The sequence below is a fragment of the Lathyrus oleraceus genome, chromosome 1 (assembly GCF_024323335.1).
Source record: "Lathyrus oleraceus cultivar Zhongwan6 chromosome 1, CAAS_Psat_ZW6_1.0, whole genome shotgun sequence".
Lineage (NCBI taxonomy): Eukaryota > Viridiplantae > Streptophyta > Magnoliopsida > Fabales > Fabaceae > Lathyrus > Lathyrus oleraceus.
This window is the reverse complement of record NC_066579.1, coordinates 272,061,901-272,074,992: the sequence shown is the minus strand read 5'-3', so window position 1 is coordinate 272,074,992 and position 13,092 is coordinate 272,061,901. Positions and strand designations below refer to the sequence as shown.

At 33.6% G+C, this 13,092-nt stretch overlaps 2 protein-coding genes across 2 annotated transcripts; both read right to left on the bottom strand.

Annotated features, from left to right (window-relative positions):
• Positions 1-952: 952 nt before the first annotated feature.
• On the bottom strand, positions 953-1,644 carry LOC127102916 (secreted RxLR effector protein 161-like). The gene is made up of 2 exons (XM_051040236.1): positions 1,302-1,644; positions 953-963 (listed from the first exon to the last, which is right to left on the bottom strand). Exons 1-2 carry the CDS (start codon positions 1,642-1,644, stop codon positions 953-955), a joined length of 354 nt encoding a protein of 117 aa, XP_050896193.1.
• An 8,987-nt stretch (positions 1,645-10,631) lies between these two features.
• Positions 10,632-12,297, bottom strand: LOC127130278 (dehydration-responsive element-binding protein 1A). Its single transcript, XM_051059318.1, has 2 exons — positions 11,415-12,297; positions 10,632-11,180 (listed from the first exon to the last, which is right to left on the bottom strand). Exons 1-2 carry the CDS (start codon positions 12,048-12,050, stop codon positions 11,025-11,027), a joined length of 792 nt encoding a protein of 263 aa, XP_050915275.1. The 5' UTR covers positions 12,051-12,297; the 3' UTR covers positions 10,632-11,024.
• Between the last annotated feature and the right edge of the window lie 795 nt (positions 12,298-13,092).

The window sequence follows — 13,092 nt, the reverse complement described above, 5'->3', positions numbered from 1 at the left end:
AGAGATTTTCCTTTGGAACTTCTAGAGGGAGTGCCTTTCATACCACCATATTTTCTTTTTATCTCCTTAGAAGGGGAATCTTCAAACATCACGGACTTTCCTTTTCTTCTCTGAAGTCTCTTGGTTATACCAGGAGCCACGATGTTGGTAAGAGGTTCCTCATCAGATGTTACGTCATCAACGTTGACAACAAAATCAACTTTCTTTTTACTTCTTCTTTCATGAGCAGCTTACTTAGGGACACATTCATTATCCTTCTTACTACTCCTTCTTTCATAAGCAGCTTGCTCAGGGACACATTCCTCAGCTTTTTCACTAGAATCACCATCAGGACTAGTTTCTTTTGCCAAATATGTTTGAACATATAGAAAAACATATGGGTTTACTTCCTTCAGTACAAAGGTAACAAACATCTAAAGTTCCTTATCAATGATCATCATTTCCGCTTCAGTTTGATTCTCAGTGCCACCAGTATGCTTAGTAGGGTTTCTAATCTCAGAACCTTTAGACCTAGAACCCTCTTCAACAATAGTCTTATCTTCACTAGGGATTATAGACTCAGAAATAGAGGACTTACCCGAAGTCTTGACATTCTTTGAAACAGAAGGCATTGCTTTCTTCTGAGAGGACGAATGAATCATGGATAAGGAAGCAACATCCAAGGCAAGGTCAGATAGATTGATCATTTGGAATGGTTCATCTTCCCTAGCAGTTGGGGATGATGATCCATTGGTTTCAGTTGAGACATGCATGTGCTTGGGTGAAGATTGTTTCGACATCTTATGTAACACTAGACACAAATGGAATTGGGAAAGACACTTGAGAGAAGGTGAGCACAAATTTCTAGAGAGGAACAAAACATTTGAATGAAATGGGTAGCGTGTTTTTGTCTAAAAGGATACACAATGGAGTAATGGGCTTAGACAAGCGTGTCGTGTGTAATGATGAGAGTTCAAAACTTGTCTGACACAATTAAAGATGTAATTGTCATAAATTCTCATTAACTCAAATCCCAAGTTTTCCTCTTAATTTTTCAAACTGAACTACATCCAAGGCTTTGTTAAAAATGTCAGCAAGCTGGTTTTCAGTGCTAACATGCTCAAGTGTTATGACTTTGTGTTCAGCAAGTTCTCTAATAAAATGATGTCTGATGTCAATGTGTTTAGTCCTACTGCGTTGAATAGGATTTTTGGAGATATTAATAGAACTGAAGTTTTCATAGAATAATGTCATGATATCTTGTGTGATATTATATTCAATCAACATTTGTTTCATCCATATTAGTTGAGAGCAGCTGCTACCTGCTGCTATGTACTCAGCATCAACAGTAGATAGGGATACACAATTCTGTTTCTTACTGAACCATGAAATCAAATTGTTACCCAAAGCGAAATATCCTCTAGAGGTACTCTTCCTGTCATCGGCACTCCCAGCCCAATCAGCATCACAATACCCCACTAACATGGAATTTGAATCATGAGAATACAACATTCCATAATCACATGTGGCATTCACATACTTCAGAATCCTTTTTACTTGATTGATGTGACTCACTTTAGGTTCTGCTTCATATCTAGCACATACTCCAATAACAAAAGTTCTATCTGGTCTACTTGATGTAAGGTATAAAAGACTACCAATCATGCTTTTATATAAACTCTGATCAACACTTATTCTTGTAAGACCCTAATTTTGACCCTAAGATCCCTCATGGCATCATATCATTGCTCATTGCATTGCCTCAAGGATCATAGCATGTGTGGCTCCTTAACCCTAGGGTGGGGACTTGTGTGAGTGGTTTGAGACCACCAAGCATGCTTGAATTGTATATTATTTCTTTTCTTATTTTGTTTACTAATGAAAAGCACAAAAATATGTCACTAACTTCTTTTGTTTTGAAGCTCAAGTGATCACATGTGCCCTTGCTCCTAGGAGGCTCCTATGCTCATTGAAACGGCCAGATGAAGATGAAAGCAAGAATGAAAATGGTTCACAAAGATCTCAATCATCATACTGTCTCCCAAGTATCTCAATTTGCCAATTTGATCAAGATAAATCAAAGGGCTTGAGGATTGTTTCCCAAGGAAACCCTAATTCAACTATGCATTGAAGGTGCCTTGCTCATTAAGCAACCTCAACCCATGATCAAATTTAATCAAGGGAAGTTCTTTATTTGATTATTTTATGCATATATGAGATTATGTTAGCATCCTCAATCATTCATAAATCAAGAATTGAGGTTTGGCCTTAAGAAGTTGACCAGTCAAGTCATCTGACTAATTTGAGATCCACTGAGACCTAACTAGTGATGTGTTTGTCAAATGAAGATGACCCCAAGAGAAAACATGTTCTTAAGAACCATATGAAAAACTTTCATGTTCATAAAAAATCCATTTGAAACTTGGAAGGTCATCATTCATTTCAAAACATTATAGGTCATTTTGACTGAAACCCTAATTTTGGGTCAACTTCCCAAGGACCTAACTTCTTCATTTTTTATGATTTTGAGGTGAGACAAATTGAATTGGAAATATTAAGATGTCTAATTCAATTGTTATGTTGTACAAAATTTAATAATCCTAAAAGAAACACATGTGATAATACAAAACATTATAGGTCACTTTGGACCAAAACCATTGAAATGTGAAAAATGTCCAACTTCAAGTTCCCATAACTTTCTCATCAAAAATCCAAATGATGAAAACTTTGAGTCTAAATTGATAATCTTGAAAATATCTACAACTTTTCTGTTGGAGTTTTTTTCATTTGAGGCTTGCATCATTGAAACAGAAGGGCTTGAAGTTGACCATTTTTGACAAATTTTCCTTATACATGTTTTGTACCTTAAACCTCAAGGTCAGTTTTCACCAATTTCCAAACTCCAAATGGATTTTTTCCCAACATATATTTTGTTCCTTATGTCAAGACCTTTCCAACCATTACTCACATGCCTATGTTTGGATTTTTTATGTGTGACTTTCGAAGAGGGGAACATTTAGGCCCAATTATGAAATTCACTTTGAATCTTCATGCACAAGCAAACACAAGGAAAATTGCACGTCCATTTCCATTTGGTATGATATCAGCTTGCATTTCCAGTTGATTTTGGGCCTCACATGCGCCTGTACAGGCCCATGCATGGAGGACCCAAAGCTTCATGCACACGAGTTTCTCCTCACTTGACATCAGCTCCAACTATAAATACATGCCTTGCCTCATTCAAATTTCACCCTGAATTCAACCTGAAGCTCTGCTGAAATCCATACCAAACCATACCAAAGAAATTCTGATTTTCACGTTTCCAATTCAAGCTTGAATTTCAACAAAATCAGTTGATCTTCAAGACTTATTCCTTAGCCTTGCATTCATACAACATCTCAAGAGCAAATTGGAAGCAAAAGATTGAGTGGACCGTGTTGCACAAAGCTGCTCTTCAAAGGTAGATGTTCAAACTGTTTTGATCCATACCTCATTATATAATGTGATTTGCTTGTGTTCAAATGGTTTTCTGAAGTCCTCTATCAAGAGGCAAGCCAGTGGTGGCTTTGATTTTGTGTTTTAGAGCATTTCAGTTTGAACACCTTGAAATTCAAGCTAAGATTTCTCATTATATAGAGATCTTGAGGATAATCCAAGGTTACAGGGGTGATGTACATCACCCCAACTTCACTTTGGTATAAGGCTCGTGCATTTTGGTTGAGGTTGAAAAACCTACAACTGGTGGCCGGAATCAGTTAGTCCACCGGAGAAGACGGTGGTTTCCACCACCGTCCCCACGTGGAACCTCTTGGCCCTTGGATCTCATGTGCACGTTATAATCTCAGCCATTTGTTTAGTTGACTTATTTTAATACACTTTGCAACGCGCTTGACTAATGACCACAATGGAAGCGCGCCTCTGAGCCATTAGATTTGTCCACGTCAATTAATGAAGTGATTCATGCGCTTCCTGGTTTTTCATATTTTTCTAATTTCTGTTTTATTTTCTTTTATTCCATTTATTTCCAAAAAAACATAACTATTTTATTTGGAATCACACAAATATGAGACCAATTGCAAAAAAATTCTTGAAAAATCTAGTTTCATAATCTGATTTTTAATTATTTTTGTGATTCCATTTAATATTTTTTGTGAATTATTTTGTTTTTAATAGTTTTTAATTCATTTTAAATACTTTTTGGTATCCAAAAATTCCAAAAATATTTTCTTAACACATATGGATCATGATAAGTCTATGAAAAATATTCTCATCAATTTCTTAATTGATTTGAGATTTATTTGAGATTTTAGTTCATTTGTGTTATTTTTCTTTGTTTTTAATTGTTTTAAAATAGTTTCTGTTTTCAAAAAATGTTGAGAAAATTTGGAAAACCTTGTTTGACCATGTTAGACTTATGATGATTCAATTGGACTTAATCAAGTTGATTTTAATTGAATTTGAAGTTTGACCATATTTTGTTCATTTTATTTTATGTTTTATTTTAATTTCAAAAATACCAAAAAATATGTTTGACTTTGTTGACCTCTAATCTTCATTTCTCTTCTGTTTTACATTGGTTGATGATGATTTCATTCACATTTAATCATTGTGTTTTGATTATGTCATTTGAATTCTCATTTTGTCCATTTTCATTTCATCTTCATCTTCTTCTTTTTATTTTGGCCAATGAGTTAATGATTTGTGGTTAGCCTTGACATATGAGAGGTTTAACCTTCTTTGATCCAAATAAAATTCAACTTGATCAAAGATCAAGTGAATTGCTTTGTGTCCAAGATAGGTTGCTTCTTGGTCAAGCAAAAAAGCTGAAATCCATACAAGACCTTCCTTCTTTTTCTTTCAGCATGGCAAGTTGTAGGAGCTTGGCTTACTAGTCATGATCTCTAACTTGTGTTTATTTGCCTATAGTTTTATTGACCGACCTCAGATAGCTGTGACTACTACATTAGTCCACTTACGATTGCTTAACATAGCGCTAAATTGTCTTATGACACACTAACATTAACTACTAATTACTAACTTTAATTCAAGCATTTAATTCTTGCAATTTACTTTAATGAAATTTAATTTCTTGCTCATTTATTCATATTGTCTTTTCCCTTTTCTCACTTGAGCTCATATTTTATGTTTATGCCATTTTCCTTTTGCTCATTTGAGCTCATTATTGTATATAAATATATTGTTGCTTTGTGCTTGTTTTGTTTTGTTTGTGTGAACCCAATGCAAAAAGGAGAAAGGACTTAGAATTAGGACCTTACCTATGCTTAAAGGAGTTCAAGAGCATCTAGGCCTCATGCCTTTAGAATGCTAAACTTGTTGAAGAGCAACTAGGCCTCATGCCTTTAGAATGCTAAATCTTGAAAGTTGACTTCAAAGGACCCCTAATCTAAACTCATTCTTTGTCCATTCCTCTTATTGCATTGTGAACTTTTTGATGTTTGTTCTTGTGTGATAGGGATTCCAAACTTGAGATAGTAAGGAGGACCATTGTCATGAATAGCCAAGTTAAGAGAGACAAGCCAAATGGAGATCCTAGGAGCTTGAATATGAATATTTGATTGATTGCTTGAGTTAATTGCTAAGTCCAAAGGAAAGAAGCATCTTGAATCATCTTTATGATCTCAAGAAAAGGAACTCCAAGGGTTTTATCTCTTCTCTCATGTTTGCATGTTTAGGACTAGCATTTCTCTTCTTCTCTCCACTCTAACCCAAGCCAAACTCATTTTGTGCAAACATTGACATTGTTTTCAAATTAGAAACCTAGGCCTTATGCCTTTGATTTTTCAAACTCTTTTCATTAATACTCATTGTAAATGAACCTTAATTCATACTTGGACCTCATTTTGTGAATACATCCAACTTGTAAATACAACTCACTTCAAGTTAATTTTGTGGTTCCAATGGCCACCCTTTGTTAAGACCTTTCTTTCATAAACATTAGTCATAGGTTTAAGTTATCATAGTGGTTGATGTAAACCTCACCTTATCCTTAGTGATTGGATTATATATCTTCCATACTTTTTATAGGGTTAACCCCTCACTAGTATGTTGAGGCTCTCCTCACATGGTGGATTGTTGGTTTAGGTTGAGTTTTCTCCCATTGATAACAAAAGACCTTAAGGATTTTGACAAATCAATTCACCCATATTTTGAGATTTTTACCCCGAACTACGAGGTTTTGATCCTACCTTTGTGATGGTACGTAGGCAATGGGTTCATTCATTCAAACAACAAAATTGTAAATATGTATATTCTTTTCTCATCCCCCCAATCTTGTTTGCACAAATATTTTCACAAATACCAACCTACAATACATCTTTGCAAAAAGGGCTCCCTTAGAGTACTAAGGATGTTTTGGGTGCTTAAAACCTTCCCATTGCATAACCAACCCCCTTACCCAGATCTTTGACATTTTTATTAGTTTTTTGATTTGATAAAACTTCTTGGCTTTTGTTCGCTTTTTAGCCTTTCCTTTGGACAAATAAAAGTGCGGTGGCGACTCGAATTGTATGATTTACTTTTGGTTTAGTCAATAAACCATAAGGTAATGAATACCCCGCTACAATAAGCATTTAATGGGAGATATCAATAGATTTTCAAATCTAGTGCTTAAAGCCAAGATATATGTCACTTATGGAGACAACATCAAAGGAAAAATTATTGGCATAGGAAAAGTTGGAGCATTACATTTCACATTCATTGAAGATGTTCTTTATGTTGAAGGACTAAAGTACAATCTTCTAAGTATAAGCCACCATTGTGACAAAGGCTTCAAGATCAAGTTCACCAAGGATGAATGCTTGATTGAAGATGAAGCCACTCATGAGATAAATTATGCGATGCTTGTCAAAAGGGAAAATAAACCAAATCAACTTTTAAACCCAAGAACGTGGTGTCTACTTTAAGGACACGATGCTTGTTGCATATGGACTTGTTTGGTCCATCAAGAACGAGAACTTCGAAGGTAATGTATATGCTTTAGTTATTGTTGATGATTTTTCTAGATATTCTTGGACATTCTTTTTAGTGTAGAAAAGTGATCCATTCAAGGCGTTCAAGAAGTATGCAAAGCAAATTCAAATTGAAAAATTACTAAAAATTGCCTCCATAAGAAGAGATCATGGTGGAGAGTTCCAAAATGCACCTTTTGAAGAGTTTTGTGAAGAACATGGAATCTTTCACAATTTTTCAGGACCAAGGACTCCACAACAAAATGGAATGGTGGAAAGAAAGAATTGGTCCCTAGTAGATCTTGCAAGAGCGATGCTTAGTGATACAAATCTACCAAAATATCTTTTAGGAAGATGCGGTAAGAACGACATGCTATGTAAGTAATTGAGTTATTATAAGACCAATATTTAAAAAGACTCCATATGAACTCCTCAAAGGAAGAAAGCCAAATAGTGTTCACTTTCACATCTTTGGATGCAAATGCTTTATCCCCAGCAATGACAAAGACAATATGATTATGTTAAGTTTCTCTAATTTTTTACTTTCTCTATTTGTTCACTTTCAATTACACTTTTCTCTTATTTTTGATAATGACAAAGGGTGAAAAGATATTATATATTTGTATATGCTTATGATCTAACATTTTCAGGAAGAATCAAAGTTAGTATGACTTGTCAAAGTTATGGGGAGATATCTAAGCATATGATTCTAAGAGAAAGGGGGAGCATTGTGATCAAGAATAATCTTCTTTTCTCATATGGTTATCATCATATAAAAAAGGGGAGATTGCGAAGACAAGCTTCCAACATGTTTTGATGAAGATATTTATTCAAGCTTTATGATTCAAGATCAAATCTACATTATCAAAGAAGAAGGAAAAAGTTGCATGACTTTGTTCAAGCTTTTGATCAAGCCTCAAGGTATATGAAAAATCATAACATATTCAATCTTAGTGCTCAAAGAATTTTTATCATGCATTTAAAAAGATTTTTCATATTTGAACCAAAGTAATTATTTTTTAAAGATCTATTGGCTTGGTTAATTCAATAGATAATGATTTTTGTTTGGTTTTATTTAAAAAAAATATTTCAATTTTTTTAGAGGCTACAATCGATTGCACTATGGAAACAATCGATTGTAACAAAATCATTTTGCAACCGACTCTTTAAAAAAGTAACTTTTCATAAATGACAATCAATTGTCATTTTTCATCAATCCATTGTACCTGATGTGGTTTTAATTTGTAACATTGTGAACTAGGACAATCAATTTTCCTTTTGGTATAACTGATTGTACCTGGCATGCTTGAGTAAAAATGCTTTATTTCATTACATCATTTCATCATATCTCTTCATGGCAACCTTTGCTTCTTTTCACTAATGAATTTTCAGAATTTCTATAATCATTGCCATGTTTTTTGAGTGGTTTCTTTCATCACTATAAATACATTTCCAAAATTCATTTTACATTCACCTCTATAAAACTAATCTTAAAAGTCTCCCTACATAATATTTCCAATAGAACTTTCATTATTTTTTGAAATACATTTTCATATCGTATTCAACAAAGTATCATTGAGTACCTAGAGAGTATATGATATTGATATTTCATATTTGAAAGAGAAGAAGACTTTAGTCATTTGATTAAGTCTTGTCCATTCTACAATTTTCATCTTATTCAAATTATTATTGTTGTTACAAATACCTAGGTATAAAGAATTGTTTGATACTTGGAGGATTCTATAAGGAGGTGGATTGTATCTTCTTGTAGAAGTCTTTACTTATTGTCCAGGATTGTTGGAGATAAGGTTACAAGAAAAGGGAGGATTGTTTTCTTTTCTTGTGGGACAAGTTTCAAGAGGATTGTTCTTGATAACTTGGTTAGAGTCTTGTTTATGAAGATCTAACTATAATAAAATCTCTTACATGTTGTAAGAGGACTGGAGTACTCTTGGATTTTGAGGGGAACCAGGATACATCCCGATGTTCTTTGTTTTCTGCATTTTACCGCTTTCATCGTCTAAACTAACTAGAAAAGATAGAACCAGTTCGCATAAAAACAGGATAAATTTTTTTAAGTCATAATTCACCAACATCTTAGGCATACTCATAACTTACATTGTCATCATCAAACAATGACATTATCATGGCTAAGTATATCTTGCTCATCTATGAACTTTTATCACTTCCTGATTATAACCGTAAGGATATAGTTACACAAGTTTGTGGAAAGACTAAGGAGGAAGGTTGGATCATGTAGGCTTACATCTTTTTTCAATGATTTTTGGGTGGGACCCACTTCTCTAAGAGTTACTTTTTCGATCAATGAGAAAAAAAAGAATAAGGTTGGTGATATTGCTACTTGGAAAGATGGAGTCATGGTCTATAATTTTTATTGGAGGCGACCTCTCTTTGGTTATTAGCAAGATTTGGTGGATGACCCTATCTTGACTATCCAGAGAGTTACTCTCTCACTTGAGAGTGATTGTTTGTGTTCGTCACCCAGGGAGAGTAATGCTTACATCGCCTCCTCTGTCTACTGCAATATTTTTTAGTGTTATTCTTTTCTTTCTACCTTTCCTTCTAGTTTATAATTTACTCTGGCTTCTATTTAGTGATGTTCGGCTCCCTATAGAATGACATTCTTTTCTTGACAACTTCTCCACAATAAGATCCCATATTTTCTTGTGGGTTATATGTTGGGTGAAAACTTGTGGTATAAGATCTTTCAGTGTCTTAGGAGGATAGTTATCTTACTAGGTGATATTCTACCTCTAGTTAAAAAAAAATCTTAGGGGATTTGACTAAGATTATAGGTGGACTTATCATGATTTGAGATTCAATTGTGTGGACATTATGGAAAATCCATCTTTATAGGATCACCGATTTACAAGAAGGCTATGTAAGATAAGTGTATCTCACTTTTCTGTAAATAATATCTTGGAAGTTGTTGGGGTATGTTTGTTCTTTCTCTACTTAGCTTGCAGATCCTATTTTATGTCTGTGTGAATAGTGGTTCAAGTGTGTCATTTGATTTATGGTGTGGTACTAAGCTGACTATAGAAGATACTACTATGTTGATGGTGGTTTGTTTTTTCCAAGTTCTAGTCTGGTTCTTTTTGGGGTAGTTTGGATTATTTGAGGTGTCTGTGTCTTTTTTTATCTTTCCTATGTTTTGTGTTCTATGGTTTCTTGTGCCTTAGCTCCACTTTATATCTTGTACTCCTTCTCTCCTTTATTTATATACAGTGATTTGTCTTTAAAGAAAAATGTATCATAAAAGTAAAATGAAGTTAAAATGAACTATATACTATGAAGTAATACAGAAAGAAATCCAAGGCAACAAAGGTAAATATACAGTTTTTAAACTAGAATGAATGCACCGTTTTTCTTTTAATTGTTTTTCTTTTAGAGCCCCTGTGTTTTGACCTAATCAACCTCCAATTAAACGTCCATTTCCATTAGTTCAATCACACAGTTTGTAATTGGTTTCGATAATTCTTTTCGATAAGTGGTATAAATTCGGATATGTAGTACGAAACTAAAAAGAATAAGTAGTGAAAATATAAATAAGGTTCGTCATACATTCAAATATAATAATTGAGACACTATAATTAAAATAATTTAATTATTTTAAGATGGAATAAGTAGTTGAGTTTATACCACTATGAAAACTTGTTAAACTAGAGTGAAAGATAGCAGAACTATCAAATATAATATATAGATGTACAAACTAACTCCAATATTTTATATTATACAAATTTGAGTTGAGTCATTAGCTTCCTTGTCCTTTTCCATTACTTAATTAGGCTTGAAAGCGATACATGATTTAATATGTACAAAGAAGATCGAGTACTTCATCTTTTGGAGCCACACACGTTTAGAGATCAATTACGCTTTTGCTTCTCTTAATTAAGCTTTATATTTGATTACTAAAATGTATACTGTTTTATTTTTTTAATTTTTTTAATTTTTTTAATTTTTTTATAAATCAAAAGCGTGAACAAGTTGCTGAGTTTACAAATCACCTTTTTTGATTATGCAGTAAATTCAGAGTGACCATTCAAGTTTCACTCATTATTCTTTATACTTTTCTTTACCGAAAAGAAAACAAAGATCAACGATGAGTTCACAGTCAGTACCGATCATGATCCTTGATATTACGGCGAAATGCGACGAATGAACTCCAATTGCAGTCACGCTCCAAATCATTGTACAATGTTTTTTAAAATCCTACAAAAGAGAAGACAAGAATAAGACAATAGATTTTATTTTCTATGTCAAAAGTCGAAATTCCAAAAGTGTATTCTTCTTTAGTATAATAGAAAATCTGATTAGTGATTACTTCACATAAAAGCAACAAAAGAAATGGTATTAATCAAAAAGGTTGTAGTGTAATATAGACATTTTCTATTCTACAATCCAAAAATAAAATATAAATCAGATTTAAAAGTTCCATAGTGATACCTCGTCATCTTGAAAATCTTGTACATCAATATGTTCATATTCATGGTATCCAAAACTATGTGTAGGGGACATTAGAGCCATATTCCTCCATAACTCTGGCATGTTCATGTTCATCACTTCGTCTTCCTCCTCTATACAAAACATATTCAACTTCTCTGTTGCGATGACCGGTACAAGGATGACCGGTACAGCGTTATCCACGTCCTTAGTCATTAAAATCTTGTCTGGTCTGAAAGCCTCGGCAGCTTCTGTTGCGGCTTTTTGTATATCTTTTGTATCAGAGGTTGCAGGAATAGGGAGTCGCCACACCGAGTCTGCGAAATTGAGACAGGCGTAGCGGCCTCTCAGTGCCATCGCGGCAACATCGTGGGCTCGGGCGGCCATCTCGGCCGTTGGGAAAGTTCCTAGCCAAATTCTAGTCTTTTTGTTGGGCTCTCTCATTTCGCATACCCATTTATCTAAGTTCCTCTTCCTCACGCCCCTATAAACCGGGTGGCGAGTTTCCTTGAATATCTTCCTCCCAGCTCGCTTCTTGGGGCAACTCGCTGCTAGCCGTATCTCCCAATCTGATGATGATGATGATGTGTTGTAGGAAGATGAAGGGGTTGAGGAAACGGGGTCACTAGTAAACAACATATCAAAGTGTTGGAGAGAGTGGAAAAAGGTTTTGAGATGGAAAGTGGGAATTGGAGAGAGTTGGTTTTAAGAGAGAGAAGAGTAAGGTGAGGTATATATATAGGCAAGCATGGTTGAAGGAAAGAGGTAAGGTAAGAGGGAGATTGTGAGTGTGTGTGTTTTGTGTGAGAGAGCTAGTTGCCAAATTGAAGGTTTTGTGATTGGTTATAAATGATTTAGAAAGAGAAAGGGAAACCAACGAGAAAACAGAGTAAAGGCATAGAAAGAAAATGTGCTTGTGTGTAGTCATGTGACACTTAAAAGGAACACTTGCCTCACAACGAATAATGTTATCAAAATATCTCCTTTCTTTTTTCTTTCTAGAATATTATCAAAATATCTATATTACATCACTATAATTTTTATTAAAAAACCAAATAAAAATAGATAGACAAAAAATCAAAACACAATATGTATCTTAAAAAACTACAATTACAATATAATCCAAACTCCAAAGTCATAGATATAAATTGTGGCCAAGAAACCGAGATCAAGATTCTTCAGGTTTTAAACATTATTATAGCCTAAAAAGTTAAGGATCGTAAATTCAAAACTAATGTAAACTATTATAAATAATATACTATACAATTATAAATAATATATTTTATTATAAAATTGTATAAATCTCAGACGCGTCGCGTTTTATTTTTACAAAAATAATTATATATAATCGAACAAAATCTTAACACATTTCGAATCCCAAAAATTCTTATTTATGTTTTATTTCTTATAATGTCGTCATTTCTTTTCATTTTATTTTTTATTTAAATGTTAATTTATCTATTCTTTCGATTAACCTATCATTCAAGAGCAAAGATTATTCAATTTTTTCTATAACAATTGTTAGAATTAATTTATTTTCAGAAATTTATTAACAATGTATGTTAGAGGATACTTTAATATTTCTACTTAAGTCTCACTTGTATTTAAACAAGTGAGTGGTGTGAGTGTCATTATCCTCTTCGCAGTCTGTGTGCAATCATTTTGAAGCTTTTAATAGTAG